The following is a 22,246-nucleotide window of genomic DNA, read 5'->3' as shown; positions in this document are numbered from 1 at the left end:
TCTGAAATAAATGGAAATGGCTAATCGGAAGTCTTACCCAAAAAAGTTCAGCTGAATGCTAAGAATAAAGTAAATGTGAGTCTTTGGTTAGGATATGAAATGTTTTGTATTGAGGTAGAACCTGAGGCAGTCTGATGGATTATCGGTGTTCAGATAGCTAGAAGCGCTAACCACAATCTTGTATGCTTGACAGTTTATGATGTCCACAATAATGACCTTAATTGGATGTTAAACATGGCCTATTAGATTAACATACAGTCTACAGACTTTACATGACTGAGACTTTTCAGATTTGTAGGTTAATAATAATAATAATAATAATAATAATAATAATAATAATAATAATAATAATAATAATAATAATAATAATAATAATAATAATAATAATGATAATAATAATAATAACAATGATAATAATAATAACTATTGTTGTTATTATTATTATCATTGTTATTATTATTATTATAAAAAACACAAACAAACAAACAAACAAATAAACAGACAAACAAACAAACAGGGAGTAAATTATCTGGCTTTTCTTGGAAATTAAATTAAGCGACTATTTAATTTCTATAAGACTTAAAAAAAAAAAGATCAATTCGCCAAAATACTATTTAATATTTTAAGGAAATACAGTTTGTCAGGTATTTTACACCCCAGCTCATAGTAATGCATGGTGAACGGATTTTATTTTTATTTGTCAGGGAACTGTGATCTTATTATGAAGCAATTATCATTAAGCAATTCTATAACGTTACATTTAATTGTGTACAAAAAAAAATAAATAAAATAAACGAAAATAAAACTTTGCAACCCGGCGCGTGCCTTTATTACCAGGTCAATGTGACAGAAATCTCTTTGCAACATGGCGCATTTCCGGTCAATATTAACCCAACTTTTCGCGATTTCACACGTTTTTTACTCTTCCCGTGTCGAATTAAAGACACATGATGAGGAAACGTACATGCAATACTACAATTACGCGGAATTTAGTCGTCGTCTTGAGCATTTCGCTGAAAAATACCCAGACATTTGCAACCTCACGAGCGCCGGCAGGTCAGCTGGAGGCAGAGAGGTTTGGGTGATAAGAATCACAGTGCACATCAATCTCCTTGGGGAAGTTCCTGGAAAGCCGAGATTCAGATATTTGGGTAACATCCACGGGGACGAGCTGCTGTCCAGGCAGATCTTGGTTTACCTCATTGATTATCTCCTGAGTCAGTATGGAACTGATCCCAGAGTGACTGACCTCATAGACAACACTGATATTTATATCTTACCAAGTGGGAATCCTGATGGCTTCGAGAAGGCTGTAGAAGGGGATTGTAGTGGCAGCAAAGAGGGTCACAAACATATCACTACAAGCCCTAGTTTCTCTGATCAGTTTGATCCGAGAACTTTCGAAAGCGCACCTGAGATGTTCGCTGTCGTTAAATGGGATTTACAGAAAAAGTAAGTCTTTACTTGCAATTAAAATGCAATTATTTTCCTATTTCCTGTTTGCACAAATCACATGCATGAAAACAGAATTGCTGTTATATTAATCTCCACTCTTCTGAAGTAAAAAAAATAAACTTTTTACTCGAATCAGCTGCAAGAGCATGAGTATAAGTTCAGACTGATGTCAAGTGAGAAGGTCTGATGGACCGTCAGCATTCCAGTTCATCCCAAAGCTGTTCAGGGTTTGAGGTCAGGGCTTTGTACAGACAAGTCAAGTTCTTCCACTCCAACCTTGGCAAATCATAAACTTCATGGACTTTGTTTTGTGCACAGGGGAATTGTAGGGTAGATTTGGGCCTTTAGGTTCCTGTGAAATGAAACCGTAATGGTACAGGCTCAAGTGTGTGCTTCCAACATTGTGGCAACAGTTTGGAGAAGAACCACAAATGGGTGTGATGGACATGTACAGTATATACATAATTTGGCCATTTGGTGTATATAGCATTTTTTAGGTTTAAAAGCTTTGACATAAGCAATCTGTCTTTTCCCAAAGGTTTGTTCTTGCCGGAAACTTGAAAGGAGGCTCAATACAGGCCATCGACCCCTTTGATTACCCAAGTTGCCATGTTACACCAAGTGCATACAGACATCCAGACCATGATAAGGATGAGGCGCTCTGCCGCTATTTGGTACAGACTTTTACTGAAAACCACTCGATCATGAAAGAAGGCAAGTCCCTGTGTCCTGATGAGCTAAACGAGGAGTTCAGAAATAGGACAACTGCAGAGTGGACCGATATGCAAGGTGAAAATGTGTTCGGTGTTCATTTATTCCAGATATTATTGCATATTGATGTTCTAGATGTACTTGTAAACTACAGGAAGTATACAAGACTTTAGTTACTTCAGAGGAAACTGCTTTGAAGTCACCTTACAGCTGAGCTGCTGCAAATATCCACTGGCTGCAGATCTCTATAGTGAATGGAACAACAACAGGGAAGCTCTACTAGCATTCATGGAAACGGTAAGAAACTTTCAGACTTGTTATAACCTGTTAGATCTTTTTGCACAATTGGTCAATCTTTTGTTTGCAATGAAACTTTCTGATGAAAAATCAATGTAATACATTTTACACAATTTATATTCATTCATTCATTTTCTACCGCTTATCCGAACTACGTGGGTCACGGGGAGCCTGTGCCTATCTCAGGCGTCATCGGGCATCGAGGCAGGATACACCCTGGACGGAGTGCCAACCCATCTCAGGGCACACACACAGACACACACTCCTTCACTCACACACTCGCACACTACGGACAATTTTCCAGAGATGCCAGTCAACCTACCATGCATGTCTTTGGACCGAGGGAGAAAACCGGAGTACCCGGAGGAAACCCCCGAGGCATGGGGAGAACATGCAAACTCCACACACACACACACGGTGGAGGTGGGAATCGAACCCCCAACCCTGGAGGTGTGAGGCGAACGTGCTAACCACTAAGCCACCGTGCCCTGACAATTTAGATTTATTTCTACAATACTAAATGACTAGTCTCAGTTAATTAGCTCTAATTGGCAACCTGAATGGCCACAATGTCTGTGGGGGATGAATGGCATGTTCTTTCTTCCCTGTCAATCAAAGCAACAGTAGTGACATCGGGTGTCTTTGAGCTCATCTGTAGAGAATACAGAAGAGGTTTGTGGGTTCAAAACCTTCAGTTGGTTAACTTGATGTTTCTTGGTGGAATCAAATGCTAACACATGCTAGGGAAGATAATAGAGCAAAATTGTTCTGTTATTGTTCACATCAGTAAATAGGCTTTCTGCGTCATTTCAAGGTTCATATTGGAGTCAGAGGGTACGTCATGAACACCTCAGGAATGGGTATCCCCGGCTCAAGCATCTCCGTTGCCGGAATAGACCACATCATCACAGCATGGATATTTGGTGATTATTACCGGTTGCTGCTGCCAGGAATTTATACCATCACAGCCAGTGCTCTTGGGTGATTACCATTAATCTTAATGTTAATTTGCTATCAGGTGTTGGCGTTGGTGTTGGTTGAGATCTTACCTTTTATTATACCTTTCTGTGTCTCAGGTACCGTCCAAGCACTATAAACAACGTAACAGTGAATAAAGGCAAAGCTACTCTGCTAAATTTTGTTCTAAATAAATTGAGCGAAGAGGTGCAAATGCCCTGGCATAGTATCTCTCCTGTACCGACAGTAGCATACCGGTCTACTGAACAGGTTCTCGACAAACAACAAGCTTCCACATCTGAGCCACCAGTCAAGAGTCATCGCAGTTACTCGGACATGGAAGCGTACCTACAGCAGATTAGCTCTGTTTATTCGTCTCACGCCCAACTGTTTTCGATTGGCCAATCCGTTATGGGCAGGGAACTTTTTCTCATGAAGATATCATCTAACCTTGGCACTCATGAACCAGGTAGTCCCTTAGATTAAATCTGTTCATGCACAGCCTTTTTACTTGCTTATAAATATGAATTGGATCCTTTCTGGTACACTGGTGGCAAATGAATTAGCTACTGTAATATATGCGCTACAGTACATCGTTAGTTTGGAATTGGTTAAGCTACATAATCTGTTTTCTATGTCTGTATAATATGTATCTACTCAAATGTTGTGATAACTATTTAACACATTTAACTATTTTTCTCCATGTTTCTGGTCCAATCTGGTCTATGCTTAGCAGGTAAACCTGAAATTATATTTGTTGGCAACTTGCGTGGCAATGATGCTGTAGGTCAGAAGATTCTCTTGAATTTGGTTGAATACCTGTGCCGTAATTATGGCAGCGAGCCTTTAATCACACAGCTGGTGAACAGTACAAGCGTGCACATCCTGCCTTGTGTGAACCCAGATGGGTATGGAATGGCAGAAGAAGGTATGGGAACGGAAAATGAGACACGATTTTGTTCTATTCTGGAGAACGTTGTAAATCAAACACCTTTTTTTATCTGTTTTTAGCTTCTGAGTATTTAAATGTAGATGGAGAATTCGGTGATGGTGTGAAACACGCCGACCAACAAGACATTGACTTGAGCTGGAACTTTCCTGACCAGATCCACGCAACCCGGTCTGTCCGACCAGAAACCAGGGCGGTGATGAACTGGATGAAAGCTCACTCGTTTGTTTTGTCTGCTAGAGTTCTTGGTGGTACGTTATAGATTTTGTGTTTACATGTTAGCAGGATGTTAAATGACTCGCTGTGTTAAGCTCTTGTGGTGTTGTTTTTTTTTTAGGAGTGCTTGGAGTGAGGTATCCAGGTTCAGTCGATTCTGTTGACGAGGCTGTATTTAAATCGATCACACAAGCCTACTTGGTAAGTATTGAAGTATTTACTTTCAGTAATGAGCCAATGAATGATATTTATTGTAACTTGAGTGCAGTAAGAGTAGATTTGACCCCCAGAGAATGCCTAATTAGGACATTTTGAGTTTCAGGAGCGCCAAACTCACAGTAGCAACCATCCAAATCTGTCAGTTTTAAAACAGTTAACAGTAATTTGTGCCTTTTGTCTAATCAACCAAAGATGACAGGAACATTCATTCATTCATTTTCTACCGCTTATCCGAACTTCTCGGGTCACGGGGTATGGGCCTGTGCCTATCACGGGTGTCTTTGGGCATCAAGGCAGGATACAACCTGGACGGAGTGCCAACCCATCACAGGGCACACACACACTCTCATTCACTCACACACTCACACACCGGACAATTTTCCAGAGATGCCAATCAACCTACCATGCATGTCTTTGGACCGGGGGAGGAAACCGGAGTACCCGGAGGAAACCCCCGAGGCACGGGGAGAACATGCAAACTCCGCACACACAAGGCGGAGGTGGGAATCGAACCCCCAACCCTGGAGGTATGAGGCGAACGTGCTAACCACTAAGCCACCGTGCCCCCCATGACAGGAGCAGTGAGAGATAAACAACATGCACAGATGTCATTACACAAAGTGAGGATTTCTGTTCTGTGTGACTGAAAATGAACGTTTCGGCTCTCTGAAAATCACAATCAACTGCTTTTAGACAAAGAATGACTGAATTATGCCTGAAAATACTGTTTGTATGAAATTTTATTTTATTATTATTTGGGTAAAGGATAAGTAAGAGATTCACAGAGAGTAGAACAAAACAGAAATATCATATTCACTCAAACCCATCTATTTTTTTTTTCTTATCTATCTTTTTTTTTTTTTTTTTAATTCAGGAACTTTCATCTCATCAGACGTCACAGACCTGTGAGGATTTGGACAGAAATAAAATGAATCCTTCTGCACCTATAGGCGAGTCCTAATGTTGTGTTGATTTATAGCCATCATCTGGGGTCTAGAATATATTTCTAGCAACATAAACACTTGTCTGTTCAAGATTAGAATGAAATAGAAATGAAAATAAAAGGACCACAGTGACACAAACTCCTTTGGTTTACAAACAAATAAGAACAAATGGTTATTATCATTATTATGTCTCTTTGTAGAAGCCAACATTCTGTTTTCCTTTTTAAGCTTAGACAAAAATTTATCAAGAGTAACTCCTCCTAGAGCTTTCGAGCCACATGCACCAAATTCGGATATGTTGTAGACCCTGGGCTGATGTTTGTTGCTATTACTTTGCTAAGCGATCCGAGTACCGGTACTTCTGGTACTGGGTCTCAAATTGGCCTTTTTTCCCCATAGACTCCCATCATAAATCATAAATCCCACAGCCCCGCTACCAATGTATGCAAAATCTTTAAAATAAATTTACAACATGGACATGTGACATATCAAAACACTCAGAACAATGAGGGGAACTTCCTCACGGGTATTCTGATGACGTCACGTGATGTCACGTGAAAATTAAAAATTAGCACATCATGGACTTGTGACATATCAAAACATTCAGCACAATCAGGAGAACTGCCTCACATGTATTCCGGTCACGTAACGTGACGTCGCATGAAAAAAATAATTAGCATAACATGGACATGTGACATTAAAACACTCAGCACAATGAGGAGAACTTCCTCAAGAGTATTCGGATGACATCACATGCTTGTCTCCACTTACCTCCAAATATTTTGGCATCCTAGCTTTCTGTCTACTTGCTTCCAAAAGTAACACTGGCCCTTATGTTCACTCGCCTCCAAAAAGTACCGGCCTTTGCGAATACTTACATCATCAAAGTTTGTCGTGACTTTACAAATCTAGTTTTAGTTTTTATTATAATTATTATTATAATTTTTTCCAATATCATGCACTGAATGATTTTAATGCTGGTAATGATCTTTCCAAACGCAGGGATCGATCTGGAGACTTGGGAGTACGGTAACACGGACACTCTGGGAGTCCTCATTGGAGTAAGCTGTGATCTGGAGGCACCAGGCGAAAACGTTACCATGTACTGGATACAGAATCAAAGGCCTTTGCTGCACTTAATCCAACAGGTCGTCTCCTTTTCTGACAAGCCTCAGTCTCTTCTTTTCTTAATTCTTCATTATTTAACCGTTGACTTTCTTTCTCTATCGTATCTCTATGTAGAAACTACCTACTGTCATCTTAATGACTGTACTGTATGTTTAATCGCACACCTCTCAGGCAACCTTGTACCTTATACAGTACATTTTTTTATGTATCTCTATGATGGCAATATTTTCAATATGAAATCTTCCAAATGTCATAAACGTCTAATTCAGTTTTCCTTTGCTCTGTGGGTGTGCATTACCCATTCAGGGCTTTCAGTCAGGGTGACGCTAGACAATCGTGGCTGTCCGTGTGCTCATGTATATGGAAGAGGATTGATAACGTTTTCTAAGGAAAGTGTTACGCTGCCCTCTGATACCGGTTAATCTTTAGCAAGGTTTTTATTGGACACGTGACATGGAGAAATGACTGGTGGGCAAACTGGGGAGCAAATTAGCTAGATTGCTCTAGATGTTCTCCACATGGATACTGTAAACGTTGCAGTTTTTACCTCATGTCGTCTAAAGAAGTTCCTCTTGGCCAGCTTGCTTCATCGGGATGTACATCCATCATTAAACTTTCTCTGAAGCTTCTTTGTGACAATGTCTGTTAATCATAGTGGTGTGTACTGTGTATATATAAATAAAAGAGATGTGCCTGATGTTTTGGGTTCATTCCTGTGCCTCAATGGGTTTCCTTTAGGTTCTCCAGCATGAATTTGTTTTCTTTTCCTGTCAGGTTCATTTTTCAGTCAGAGGTAGAGTGACTGATAGCCAGTCTGGTCAGGCTATTGCTAATGCTACCATAGAGGTCGAAGGCTCTATGCATCAGGTTCACACCAGCATCACAGGAGAGTTCTGGAGACCTCTGGCTCCCGGGATGTACCAGCTCCATGCCTTCGCTCCAGGGTAAGAAATGAAAGTGATGAGATTAAACTCAGCTTTACGGTATTTCATGTACATACGATTTAATGTAAAATCATATGCCATAATATTTATATACAGCTTCTTTAATGCCGCTGTCTCTTCAGATATGTTCGCGTCTCGGCTTTGGTGACGGTGACTGTAACTTGGGTGGAGCAGGTGGATTTTGAACTGACCCGAGATCAGCAGTCACAATCTGAAACCCAGATGGAGGAAGAAGAATTTCGGAGGTTGGTGGAGAACCTGTCCTCTCTTCGCAGCCTCGAAGAGCTCGTCCAAAACTATCTTCCAGCCAGAACGTTGCACTACAGGAAGCACACAGAACGCTCCGAGTTCCTGCTTGGACTTCACCTCAACTTTCCTCGTATCACTCGTCTGTACAGGTGACCTGTTGCTTTTATTTATAAAAAAAAATTTATAAAATAAATAAATAAATAAATAATTATTATAATAATAATCATCATCATCATCATTTTAAGAATTATAGTGATGGTCTGTGGGATCTAAACATCCTTTGCACATATCACCCTAAATTTCCAGTTACTGCCAAGTTACAAGACATTCGATGGATTATAACATTTGATTATCATCATATTTACGTGACCATAGCCCACTGTTCAGTGGCTGCTGAAATCTGATTGGCTGACGGTGGCTGTGATTTTTTAAAATCATTTTTTAATATCCGTTTACGGATTAGCCACAAATATTGCTGTGTACCAAATTTCCACTGAGATCCTACCGAGTACTGAGCGGCTTGTCTCGGGACAAAAAAGCAAAACGCTGCGCTGTAGCGCCACCATCAGTCGAAGTCCGGAAGTTCAAGACAACTCGATTGTCGGTTGTTTTCGGACCTGGGTGTAGTACGGAAACAAGGTCATGCCGATCTATTTTCAAATGAATAAGAATAAATAGCATAAAGACGAATCTGTTGTCTCTGTTTTATGTTCAGTCTGGGTAACAGCTGGGAGTTACGGCCTATTTGGGCACTGGAGATCTCTGGAGGTCCCGAGTCAACACGACCCACGGTGCCAAGAATCCGGTACGTCGCAGGTGTCCATGGAAATGCTGCAGCGGGGCCAGAGCTGCTGCTGGAGTTTGCATCTGTTCTCTGTATAAACTATGGTGGGAACCCTGCCATCACCAAGGTAGGTGTCTCAGCAGTAACACTTATACACACGACGCATTTGTGGCCAAGAGAGCAGAATGTGCCGTGCTGTCAGGGTGGGAGGCGTCGCGTACTCTCTGTCTCCTACAGTAGCTCGTTGTAGAAACTAGCCATCTGTGAGGTCACGTCTTGTACTTGGAAGAGTTCAAATAGCACTTTTCTCCACATGGGATTTCTCCATAGCTCTTTTAACAATGGATATTGTCTCAAAACAGCTTTACAGAACATAAGAAATATCAAAAAGATTCATTTTTACTTGTATTTTTTGATACGTGTTCGGTCCATATATGGGGCAGTCGTGGCCTAATGGTTAGAGAGTCTGACTCGTAACCCGAAGGTTGTGGGTTCGAGTCTCGGGCCGGCCACGACTGAGGTGCCCTTGAGCAAGGCACCGAACCCCCCCAAATGCTCCCCGGGCGCCGCAGCATAAATGGCTGCCCACTGCTCCGGGTGTGTGTTCATGGTGTGTGTGTGTGTGTGTTCACTGCTGTGTGTGTGCACTTTGGATAGGTTAAATGCAGAGAACGAATTCTGAGTATGGGTCACCGTACTTAGCCGTATGTCACGTCACTGTTTGTGTTGTGTCGGGATGTGAAAATGAACTGCTACCTCCCCGGTCCGTTCTAGCCACTGAAAATAAAATAAGATCAATTAGAAAAGCTGCTCAGTGTGACGTGGAATTCATCGAGCTCATTACTATTCATGAGCTCTCCCACTTGAGACCACGCCCACAGAATTCGTGTAGCTCAGTGAGTTTCCTATACAGCAAGGATGGCTGAACGTCGATATACCCGAAGAAGCCGTTCTGTTTACAATCACCTGGAATTGCGGCAAAGTTCCTCTATCCTAGGTTACTTATTGCGCTGGGTGAATGAACAGTCATGCTCTCATATCCTAGTGGTTAGCCAATCGGAGCCAAGCAGCATAGCTCATTGAATATTAATGAGAACTGGCGCAAATCGCTAGAATGGCTTGAAACAAGGTAACCGAGGCATTTTTTCCACAAAAAAATGTTAGTCTGTGGTAAACATCAGACATTACCACAAAAGTAATGAAATACGTGTGGCAGGGCATCTTTAAATGTGTTTGTATTGATCCCTAATGAACACGTCTGAGGTGACTGTGGTGAGGAAAAACTCCCTTAGATGTCCTTTCTACAGTCTGATAATTGTGTATCGATGAGGAGGTTGTCGTCCTCAGAGGAATTGGCTAAGACCAAATTAGGAGAACACACCGATCTGTTCGTCCACTATAATCAGAATACCGTCTATTATCTCACACCTCTGCACTTTTAAAGCTGATTGACAGGAGCAGGATTGTGATCGTGCCTTGCGTGAACCCGGACGGTCGAGAGCTGGCTCAGGAGGGCTCGTGTTTCTCCACGACGGGACTCACCAATGCTCACGGTGTAGACCTTGACACAGACTTCATCTACGGTCAGTTACTAAGCTGCACTTTGTTCTAGTTCGGTCGCTGAGCGAATCCGAAGCACGAATCCTGTCCGTGCGTTTAGGAAACATGTCGGCGCAACCGGAAACACGTGCGATGATGAATCTGATGGAGGGAGGAGGCTTCTCACTGTCTGTTACACTAGAAGGAGGCTCTTTGATGACAACGTACCCCTATGACCGACCCACAGGATCGGGTGATTTTCTGTATTGTTATTCGCCATTAATGTGAATGATGTTTTTGTTCAACACTGATGAATTTGTCATTCTCGCCTCTTTCTAGCACACAGTGAAGAAACACTGAAATATTTGGCCTCGATCTATGCAAGCATTCACCCTGTGATGCACTTGGGTTACCCTGGATGCAGAAACGGACTGGGTAGGAAAGACAGACGAATCTTTCCAGATGGAAAAGAACGACGACCTTTTACGTTGCCTTGCATAAATATTCACCCTCTTAGATCTGTCGACATTTTCAGTTTTACAGCCTGAAGTCCCTTCATTTAGGATTATACTGTACTGTATGTTGAATCTACACAAAATAACCCTGTGTTTTTTTGATAGCTCCTTATTCCTCACGATGCTGTTCGATATGTCGGATATTTTCTCTTATAAACACTGCGTTCTTCCAGGAACAGGTTTATTTATACCGAGATCACTTTGCTCATTAATTCAGGTCGACTAATACCATGATGTCTGATGGCAACTTATTTATGTTTTCAGTTCACGGGGGGTGAATACTTATGCAGTCACAGTTTTTCTTTTGCAAAATACATCCGTTCGTATACATTCACGAGATATGAGAGATAATCGCAATTATGATTTATTCGCTTATTTTAGTTCCAGATTGAAACATTACAAAATGTGAAACTATTTATGTGGTAAAAAAATGAAATCAAGGTATTTTATTTATACATGATGATCTCATAACTGTGTATTTGTGCATCATGTGTATAATGGTGGTGATGATGATGATGATGATGTGAATGCTGTAATCCCACAGAGTCAGTTCCAGGAGGAATTCTAAGAGGTGCAGACTTCAAAGGTCACATGGGAAGCATGAAGGTTGTCTCAACACTTTGTTTTATGGTGTTTTGGGGGGGGGGGGGGGAAGCGTCATTTTACATAATGTTTGACTTTATAGTTAAACAAACCTTTTGCTTCCTTTGCTGCTTAAATGTGATAAAATATTAAAAAATAATAATAAATAAATATGTATATATATAGGGGAGCACGGTGGCTTAGTGGTTAGCACGTTCGCCTCACACCTCCAGGGTTGGGGGTTCGATTCCCGCCTCTGCCTTGTGTGTGTGTGGAGTTTGCATGTTCTCCCCGTGCCTCGGGGGTTTCCTCCGGGTACTCCGGTTTCCTCCCCCGGTCCAAAGACATGCATGGTAGGTTGATTGGCATCTCTGGAAAATTGTCCGTAGTGTGTGTGTGTGTGAGTGAATGAGAGTGTGTGTGTGCCCTGTGATGGGTTGGCACTCCGTCCAGGGTGTATCCTGCCTCGATGCCGATGATGCCTGAGATAGGCACAGGCTCCCCGTGACCCGAGAAGTTCGGATAAGCGGTAGAAAATGAATGAATGAATATATTTGTAAGACACAAATGACTGATTGATTCTCTCTGTGTTGTAGGATTATAGTGTGGATGTGGGTTTGTGTCCTGAGATCACGGTGTACACCGGTTGCTGTCTTTACCCTCCTGCTCAGCAGCTGCTTCCTCTCTGGGCAGAGCACCGGTCGGCTCTGTTCGCCATGCTGCTGGAGGTCGGCGCTGCTTTCACTGCTCTCACTTTTACGTTCCAATGTAACGTTACACACCGAACGTGACTAAAACGTAACACAAATCAACAAACCGACACAGATCGTGGTCTCATGGGCCGAATTTTACACAGTTAAGAAAAAATTCAGAATATTTCTGAGTAAATTTGTTTATTAGGTGAACAATTTGTGAGAAAAGCGACCTCCTACTGTACGACTACTTATTTAAACACATTCATGTGATTCGTTTCTAAAACTGTTTTTATTTACTACTGACACTATAATGTGGGCTGTGGAAGCATCCGGAAATATCAGCGTATTGACACAGTGGTGATTTTTTTTGAATTTTATTTCTCTTTTCTTTTTCTTTTACAATCTTGTTGTTATAGAGCATATTAGTCCAGGCACTTTTTGATATCTATATTATTTATTTATTTATTTATTTGGTTAGTCATTAGATATGATCTGTAGTGCACAAAATACATAAATTTTTAATGTTTTTTTTTTTTAACATAAAAATTTTATTTATTTATTTATTTTTACAGGTTCATAAAGGGCTGAGTGGCGTGGTGAAAGACCAAGAGGGCCGCCCAGTTTCTGATGCAGTGATCAAGGTGAATGGCTCGGTGTTTGTGCGCACAGATACACAAGGCTTCTTCCACACTCTGCTGGCTCCAGGAACTCAGCAACTGCAGTTTCAAGCTTCAGGTTTTGACAATCAGCTCATGCAGGTTAGTCAAAAGAGTCTATAAACTAACTACCTCTAATGTCCAGTAGATGGCAGTGTAAGTTTTACTCGTCTTGTATTTGTTCTAGAGGTCTTCTCAGGTCTAAAGAAATGGACCCGACCCGAAGTGACCCGAAGCACTTTTTACCCGAACCCGACGTGCATAATTTATTAATTTTTTTTAAGAAAGCCCCGACCCGAGACAAACCCGAAAAAATTAGACCCGAGTCCGACCCGACGGCAATTTTTTTTTAACCCGACCGGACCCGAATGTTGCGTAACTCTACACTAAAGTAACCGCTACAGAGTGGATTCAGAATTGATTGACAGGTCTGTTTCAACGAAAATTAGCTTACCGCCAGCCGCACGTCGCCAGCCACATGTCGCAAGCGGTCTTGGCAAACAGAGGAGAGGTTGGAAAAGGACTCGAGTCGATGCACACACACGAGATACAGTAGTTCGGGTCTTCTCGGGTCCGTTTGGTAAAAACACATTCATTTTAAATTACCCGAGACCCGACACCACTATTATTATACCCGACCCGTGTCCGAGGCACACGTGAAACTTTTAGACCCGAACCTGCTCGGGTCTCTGGTCGGATCTCGGGTTTTCGGATCTAAGTGGACCTGTGAAGACCTCTAATTTGTCCTTTGTCAGGTAAATGTGTCCTCGCATCAGAAGGCAGTTCCTATAATGATCAAGTTCAACAAAAACGTTAGACACCGAGGCCAGGGACTGGTGCTGGCTGCTGCAAGTAAGCGAACTTTGGATTATGTTCGTACACTAAACTCATCTTTTTATAATATCCGTTATTAACTTTTTCCTCATCTTGGCAGTCTCCATAACCGTCGTCCTGCTCTGCTTGCTCCTCACGTGGCACATCCGCTCAGCTAAGTTCAGCCGGATCAGGGACTCGTTCAGACGGCTCCGTCGTCTGCGAGAAACTCTACAACCCGAGGCCACGTCATCCGAGAAGTTGCCTCTACACAACGTGTTTTTGGAGGACAGTGAGAGCGAAGATGATGCTTTTTACCTCGAGCAGCGTTGATTTAAAAAGTCTTGGCACCCTTGCAGTTTACCATACGACAGTTTTCAGATATCGGATCCGACGATGTTAGATTTATATTTAATCTGATACACTTCTTAAAACAGACGCACTTGTTCATTTCTAATAAACAGAATGTAGCAGTAATAATTGTCTGCCCTTCAAGATCGTCTCGGTTGGAGTTTTCATGATGACTTAACTCGCCCATACATGAATAATCAAGGTGAGGTAAAGGTCAAAACTTTCAAACCATTTAGTGAGCTGTTATGACACGTGGCTATGGAACGGAGCCATCCTGGACGAGACCAATCGCAGCAGAATAGAAATGATTCCTTATACGATAAAGAAAGTTCTAGCTCTTCTGTCTGTAGGGTGTCTGTAAGGTAAGTAAAGGAATATGTGGAGGAATGTACCGAGATCAGATGATCGCTTGCAGACATGTTTAATGCATGGTGCAATTCAGATCAACTCAAATGCAACTGTCCCTGTATAAGAATAAATAAATAAATAAATAAATAAAAAGGTATAAAATAGCAAAAAATAAAATGAGAATAAAATAATAAGAAAACTATATAAGAAAACTATATATAAAAAAAACTATATAAAAATATTAAGTCCTAGCCTGCTCGTTTGTGTGAAACAAAGAGGAAAAGATCGAAGTGGGTTTTTTTGATTGAGGCAGTAATTCGGGCTGCAAATTGCAGTTGAAAGCACAGAGTTTAGATCTTACAGACCACAAGCGCAACAAATTATGATTAGAGCTAATACATAATTCTGTAAAGAAAATCATGTTAGTGTGATCCATTCCTGAACGTCTCAGGAACTCGGACGAGTGAGAAATCCGGGAAGATTCTGTAGATTGATACACAGCGAGATGCTATCCAATCGCAGATACGCCTGTCAATCACAGCGACTCTAACCAATCATGTTGCACCTGTGAGCTCGTGGATGTGGAAGAGGGCAGAAGGAGCTTCGCTCAGAGTGTGTTGCATGGCCATGAGCAAAAAAAAATCATTTTAGCATATTAGCAAATTTTACATTTAAGCATTCGTATATATTTGATATCAGATGAGTATCATCTCCGCCATCGTCTCATAAAAAATAAAAGCGATATGGATTCATCACGGTTTCGTTCGAACCCTGGATCTATTAGTATGCGTTTTAAGATTCATTACACGGTGGAGAGAGAATCATCTTGGTGTTTTTGTGGAGGTTGATGTGGATGTTCAGGGAAAAGAAAGCAGGGCTGGGCTTGTGGAAGAGAAGAGAAGACTCAGTAGTGCAGGAAAGTCCCAGCAGTGCTCACTTCCAGTAAGTGTGAAGGATGAGGATAAAGATGGGAGGGTGTAGAGCAGTGTGTGTGTGTGTGTGTGTTTGTGTGTGTGTTTTCTCAGTCAGATGTGGATTTTCTCGTGGACTGTAATGGGTGTGTTTGTATAAAATATCAACTCAACCACACAACACTAAAGCTTCTTCCAACCGTATTATGTGTTTGTCCGTGTTGGCTCGAAGTCAGGCTGCTATCCATCCATCCATCCATCCTGAGACAGACGGAGTCAGAGACGAAGAGAGTTTGTGATTGTGGGTGGATGAGTGAGAGTGCATTAGAAGATTACTGGAACGCCAGTAACACCACTTTATCTGTCTTTACACAGTTTATACTTCTCTTGCAATACAACATCATCATAGAAGCGGTGCAGAACAGGGTGTGGATATAATCGAAGAGCTTCACTCATTTATTACCAGCAAGGCATCAGTGCACTTAAACAACACACTGCTCCTACACACTGACGTTACCTTGCGATGATCTCACACTTATACTTATCGATTCTTCATTTTTATCCCAGAACCTTTATTTCGTTAAGTGAAGCATGCTGTAATTAAATAGCCGACACTCTTCGAATTCTCCTCGAAGCGAGGATCAGCCACGGGCCCGTGGGCCGGATGAGGCTTCGTTCGAAGGATGAGTCTGAATGAGTCAGACGAGTATTGATCTCCAAAATTTCATTTAAGCAGAGGAGGATCTCGCCTGCTTTTAAATGGTGTCCTGCTTCATCTTTCCCAGCAGACACACACACACACACACTGATGTTGGGAACCAGCTGTTTTATTATTGTAATGTATACTGACCTGCGGTTTAAGCATAGTGAAGATATACAAGGCTTAATGGAAAGGGGGGTAATTATTTATAAACGAGCTATCCGGTGTCACCCTGGTGAGGGCAGGTTCCCTTTTGAGTCTGGTTCCTTTCAAAGTTTCTTGCTGAGAGTTTTTTTTTTTTCTTCTCACTGCCATTACCCCTGGCTTCTGGCTTGGAGATGCATTAATACATTTAAAATTTATATACAATAAATAAATAAATGAAGTGAATTTAAGTAACAAAATTACACGCAGTCTCTTTACTTGGTTGATGGGAATGGCATGTTCGTTTGGTTGAATTAAATAATAGTAAGTAAAAAATAGATTATTGGGTTACTCTAAAAATTCACATAGTAGCCCGTGGCATCTCTGATGTTTTTCATATTTTCATTTTCTACCACTTATCTGAACTTCTTGGGTCACGGGGAGCCTGTGCCTATCTCAGGCGGCATCGGGCATCGAGGCAGGATACACCCTGGACGGAGTGCCAACCCATCACAGGGCACACACACTCTCATTCACTCACACACACACACACACACTACGGACAATTTTCCAGAGATGCCAATCAACCTACCATGCATGTCTTTGGACCGGGGGAGGAAACCGGAGTACCCGGAGGAAACCCCCGAGGCACGGGGAGAACATGCAAACTCCACACACACAAGGCGGAGGCGGGAATCGAACCCCCAACCCTGGAGGTGTGAGGCGAACGTGCTAACCACTAAGCCACCGTGACCCCCTCCGTTATGTTTTGAGGTGACAAAATCTCCAGTTACAACCTGCTGTTGTGTAAACACTATACACAAAAATACACTATAATAGATATCATAGCATGTCAAACAGTGCATAGAGTTTCTCTCTACAGTGTCACAGTGCTCTTCGAGAGCTCTTTATATCATTTTTTAGATAAAGATCGTCTGTTAGATGTGTCTGAAAGTTTGGAAATAAATCATGTCAGACCACAGGACTCGATAAAGGACCACAGATTTAACGACACTTCCTCGGAACGTGTTTAAAACCGCTAAGGAACCGTCTCTGATGATCAGCAATAACTCCTATGTACAGTATTTCTTTTTAATAAGTAAAGTATAAAGCTCTGACACCGGATTCCGAGTAAGGAATAAATACCAGACTAGGTTTCTCCATCACAAGGCCTTTTATACCAAGATGTGTGCTTTTATCGTTATTTCCACTTCACATCAAAAATCTTTATGGATTTCAGTGGCTCTAAAAATCTTTAGTGGTTCTGTGGTTTGGGAGGCTACAGAAACCTGCTGAAAATGTACAGTAGCCCTGTCATGAAAAATGTTAAAAGTTCAGAAGATCATTTCTAAGTGCATTTAATCCGATCCTGATCCTGAGCACTAGCAAGCCTTTAACAATATATTGTGTGTAATATTGTAGTAATGAATCTTATCTACTTTTCTGGTGGTATTGTGAGCTCCTGTTTCCTCTGCATGCTCTCTCATGGGTTTAACCACTCAGATGAAAGATATTTTATGTGATAATCCTAAAGCGCCAGGACAAAACAGCTCTAGTTTCTGATGGAGCTCTAGAGTCTGCCTCAGCCATCCGTGCCTCGCTCGCTCCGTAGCTGGTAATGACTAAATGCACATGGAAGCTGGTAATGACTAAATGCACAGACATATGAAAGAAGTGCACTTATGGAGACAGCGTATCGATTAGCAAGCTCTCCTCTGTCTCCTCTGATCTCTGGGTTTCTCAGCCCTCGGTGGCTGATTGATACCGAGTCTTTTTGGCTGATTTTCACCCGAGCTCACCAACACATTTAACAGGATTTTCTCGTAGGAGCTAAAATCCTACAGGCTTAGAGTAATTAGAGACATTTTTAACGAATCTCCGCATGCTAACCTAGGAGTCTTATTGTTATAGGATGGAACAAAAGTACATATTTAGGTCAACACACGAGGATTAACCAGGCATGTTTATTTCAAGACGTGCAAGAAATGTGCTTGAAAATACATGAAAAACATGTCTAACTAATGTTTCATACAATCTGATGCTTCATACAATATTCACACCTCATTTGCATATATTATGATGTAACAAACCTTTAAAGATTTCAAGACATACAAGCACTGCGTCAATGTAAATGGCACAGGATGCGGACCAGCCACCTTCCTATTACTTATTTACGCATAAAACTGTATTAAATACATTTTAAAAAGCCTCACCTGTGGCTCAGTTGGTGGTTTGGGGATCATAAACTCTGTGCTTGTCAGAGTGTGTGTGGGGGGGGTGGGGGTGGGGGGATCTGTTAATTCAGAAACTGTGTCAAACCAAAGAAGCAAATGTAAACAATATCAGCAAACTTATTATTATTATTATTATTATTATTATTATTATTATTATTATTATTATTATTCAAGTTCATCCCCCACTTTTTTTTGCTGTGCACGAACCATTTTCCCCCCAAATGTATCATTTTTGATGATTAAAATACAAATAACACGCTTGCATTTGGATTGAAGGAGTTACGAAAATCTATAGAATTTATAGAAATCATCATTGTCCATAGAATTATTGTGAATTTTTGTTTCTTTCTGCTTTTCAAGCTTTTAATGGCAGATTTCAGCTCAGGGCAGTTAATCTGGCTGCACCCTTCAGATAGGACACGCCCCACGTGGATGACGTCTGCTATCTCAGCGGACGGAGACCGAGCATGCACGAGGAATGAATCCAAACTATTTCGCATATTGTCCGAGATATGATAAGGCATGACACTTTTGTATGTTTGTAATTGTAGTGCAAGATATTCTAGTCCTTTAAGATCTCGAGGACGGCGTTCACGTTCTGGGAAAGACGCAGCATGCCAGACCGATCGTCCGTGATATAAAGGCTTCCTACACGACACCGCATCAGCTCTCTAGGAAACACAGAAAGAGAAAGAGCGACAGGGAGACTTGGCAGACGGACATGGTGGGCTGGAATTGTGTGGATTTGTGTGATTGTGTATTTACCTGTGATCACCAGATAAATGATTATACTCAGACCAACAGCAATGGCCATGATACTGAAGAGCATCGAACGCCGTCCCAGTCTCCTAGCTCCATCATAATCCTTAGCCTGGGTCATGGAGCGGGACTGTCCCACAAACACAGACACACAACTTCATCAAGCACTGGACTGAGATGATCAGATTCTCCAGCATATGAAATGTAACAGTACTTCATTATAAAAACATTTATACAAACACTTGGGCTTGGGCTTCTACATCCCGAGAGCTGCAAACTTTTTTTTTACCCAATTTCTAAGACAGCGTTCTTTCCATATTACAATAAATTATAAAAATACTGCACTCACACTCATAATCACAATACTGTATAATCCACAGGCCTAAAAATGGTGCTTGTCAAGTTTCAGGTATTACTTTATATCTGCAACGTTCATACATTCACGTTATAAAAATGGTTCATGTAAATGGATTCTTCGTTTATCATTAATTACACTGTTCTATTTTTCGCCTTGACATTCAACAGATATTTTAAATCATATTGAATAATACATCAATGGAAAACTTAAAATAAAATACAAATAATACTTTTTTTTATCTTAAGGAACGATCCTGAAATGTATAATATTTTCTAGAATTTAATTCATCACCTGTTTCCTTTGCGCCAAATCCATTTTATTATAAGATCTGAATTTAAGGCCTGAGCTACTGAAGGAAAAGCAAATAAGTCTTGTGTCATTTTAATCTTTCGGTATTTACAGTAATCAGGATATTGAGGCAATAGATTCAGGTAGTTTAGGTCAATGTATTATTAGACTGTGTGTTTCAGTATAATTCAATTATATTAAGTGTCTTTTTTGTTTCATTCTATATTATTTGAAATGGTTTAGGAACATCCACATCCTGACACACCATTGATGGAAAATTGAGGTATTAAGTAACAGTAGACGTTTAGACAGTTTATTTTATTTTATTTTTTTACTTTTCTCCTGTGATACCAGATTTAAGGGACCCTTACATTTTTTTTTGACACCCTTCATTTGCTTCATATGCTTAAAAAAAGGCTACACATAAAATAATATTTGGGGGATATAATGGATAGATACAATAGAGTATATAAGATATGCAAATTATTAGATATATAATATGTATAAATGTCGCCTTGTACTCAATCACGCAAACCTAGGGTGTGGTATCTGGCTTTCAGGACATTAGGTTGAGGTGTGAAGACCGACTCACCGCATGTGAGAAGTACAGTGCGATGACGTTGAGCGGCAGTGCGGGACAGAAGCACGAAAAGAGCGCGAGCCACATGTAGCTGCGTGGCTCGGGCTCGTTGCGCTCCGGTGCCGGAGAGCGCGGCGGTGACTGGAGACCTCCGGTCCCTGTGGACTTGTAGCTGTTCTGCTCAACGCTCAGGGATTTCAGCGACTTCAGCGACCTGACACTGGGTCGTCGGGAGTCGGAACGGGAGTCGTGCCCGTCTTTACCGTCGTCCACGACGACGCCAAGAAGTTTCTGCGTGTCTCTGAATTCCGTCGCGGTCCCGCCGCCTCCTGCACCGCCGACTCCTCCTCCGCTGCTCTCGCTTATTTCACTCCTCTCAAACTCGGCATCTGTATTGATAGCCATTACTGTGGAAATTTGGAAGTCGGAATAAAAACACGGAACTCCTCTAAATGAAACATATGACGCTTGGGTTTATTCATCCACCGGTGCGCACAGGAAAGACTGACTGCACATCCAAGCTCAGGTTGAGAAGAGCCAGAAAAGTAGACTGTCCTGCATTAAGACTTGGGCTTTAAGAGGAAGACAACTATGTGAGAAAGGTCTGGAGGCTTTATAGTGGTCAGGACCGAGCTCGGCTTCTGATTGGTGGAATGTAGATGATCACTTCACTCCCTTTTTCTACAACCGGCAACGTGCATCTGAGATAGACTGAATACGCAATGTATTATGTAATAGATATGTAATATAGTTTATACCATTGTGCAGAGTTATGTTGATGTTTATGTTATTGTGGATGTCTCACCATCAAAAGTACCCATCAATCTCCACTCTTCTTTTCTGGGAAGGCTTTCCACCAGATGTTGGAGTGTGTCTGTGGGGAATCGTTCAGCAACAAGAGCATTAGTGAGATCATATCAGACATGATGTCAGGATGTTGAGGAGTATCCAGTTCCAGTTCATCCCAGAGATGTTCAGTGGGGTTTTCAGGGTCAGGGCATTTCCAAGTTTTTTCACTCCACATGTCTTCATGGAGCTGGCTTTAGCTTGTGCACAGGTTCATTGTTTTGCTGGAACAGTGTTTGAGCCTGTTGTTTACATTTAAAGGAAACTGTACAACTGTGTGCTTCCAGCGTTGTGGCCCACGACTAGGTGTGATGTTCAGGTGTCTACGTAGGGTCGCTGACACCGATCAGCCATAAGAATAAAACCACTGACCGGTGAAGTGTATAACTCCACACAGGTCATTTTCTTTCTTTTTTGCAGTGTTGAATGTTTGCCCACAGAACCATAAGACAATTTCTCTACAGATTTACAGAAACGGAAATGAGGTTTATTAAAAGCATTCTCAAATACTTAAACTAGCATACTTTATTTTAAAAAAGTGTATGTGTATTATCGTTATAATAGATATCACACTTCTGTGTTCTGAGTGAACCAGTTTGATATTCACATTTTTGTTTCATTTGGAAAACAATTTAGAACATATTTTATAAAATTGTTTGAATATGTTGTGTGAAAATTTTCTAATACCTGGCTAATTCAATATGATGTCCATATGCTTGCTTGCTATCGTGTTTGCTTTCCTTCCTTCCTTCCTTCCTTCCTTCTTTCTTTCCTTCCTTCCTTCCTTCCTTCCTTCCTTCCTTCCTTCCTTCCTTCCTTCCTCCCTTTCTTTCTTCCTTGCTTGCTTTCTTGCTTCCTTCCCTTTTCTTCCCTTTCTTCCTTCCTTCCTTCCTTCCTTCATTCCTTCCTTCATTCCTTCCTTCCTTCCTTCCTTCCTTCCTTCCTTCCTTCCTTCCTTCCTTCTCCTTTCTATTCTTTTCTTTTCCTACCTTCCTTCCCTCATTCCTTCCTTCCTTCCTTCCTTTCCTCCTTTCCTTTTCTTTTCTTTAGGTCTGAAAATACCCCTTTGCCATT

At 41.4% G+C, this 22,246-nt stretch overlaps 2 protein-coding genes across 3 annotated transcripts; one reads left to right on the top strand and one right to left on the bottom strand.

Annotated features, from left to right (window-relative positions):
* The first annotated feature begins 827 nt into the window (after positions 1-827).
* Positions 828-14,148, top strand: cpdb (carboxypeptidase D, b). 2 transcript variants are annotated; one of them, XM_027177220.2, is made up of 21 exons: positions 828-1,452; positions 1,994-2,244; positions 2,321-2,463; positions 3,278-3,444; positions 3,540-3,889; positions 4,157-4,348; positions 4,432-4,620; positions 4,707-4,786; positions 5,679-5,754; positions 6,751-6,896; positions 7,651-7,820; positions 7,943-8,218; positions 8,785-8,980; positions 10,298-10,436; positions 10,514-10,645; positions 10,732-10,827; positions 11,452-11,513; positions 12,086-12,217; positions 12,757-12,942; positions 13,596-13,692; positions 13,775-14,148. In XM_027177220.2, the coding sequence occupies exons 1-21, from the start codon at positions 866-868 to the stop codon at positions 13,984-13,986; spliced, it is 3,879 nt and encodes a 1,292-aa protein (XP_027033021.2). In that variant the 5' UTR covers positions 828-865; the 3' UTR covers positions 13,987-14,148. The 2 variants fall into 2 exon arrangements, with proteins under 2 accessions (XP_027033021.2, XP_047661258.1); XM_047805302.1 differs by having other exon boundaries at positions 829-1,452; positions 4,154-4,348.
* Positions 14,149-18,072: 3,924 nt separating this feature from the next.
* Positions 18,073-21,662, bottom strand: trarg1b (trafficking regulator of GLUT4 (SLC2A4) 1b). The gene is made up of 3 exons (XM_027177359.2): positions 20,339-21,662; positions 19,107-19,230; positions 18,073-19,012 (listed from the first exon to the last, which is right to left on the bottom strand). Exons 1-3 carry the CDS (start codon positions 20,729-20,731, stop codon positions 19,005-19,007), a joined length of 525 nt encoding a protein of 174 aa, XP_027033160.2. The 5' UTR covers positions 20,732-21,662; the 3' UTR covers positions 18,073-19,004.
* Positions 21,663-22,246: the final 584 nt, after the last annotated feature.

The sequence above is a fragment of the Tachysurus fulvidraco genome, chromosome 21 (genome assembly GCF_022655615.1).
Source record: "Tachysurus fulvidraco isolate hzauxx_2018 chromosome 21, HZAU_PFXX_2.0, whole genome shotgun sequence".
Classification (NCBI taxonomy): Eukaryota; Metazoa; Chordata; class Actinopteri; order Siluriformes; family Bagridae; genus Tachysurus; species Tachysurus fulvidraco.
The sequence above is the reverse complement of the archived record's forward strand: the minus strand, read 5'-3'. Positions and strand labels throughout refer to the sequence as shown.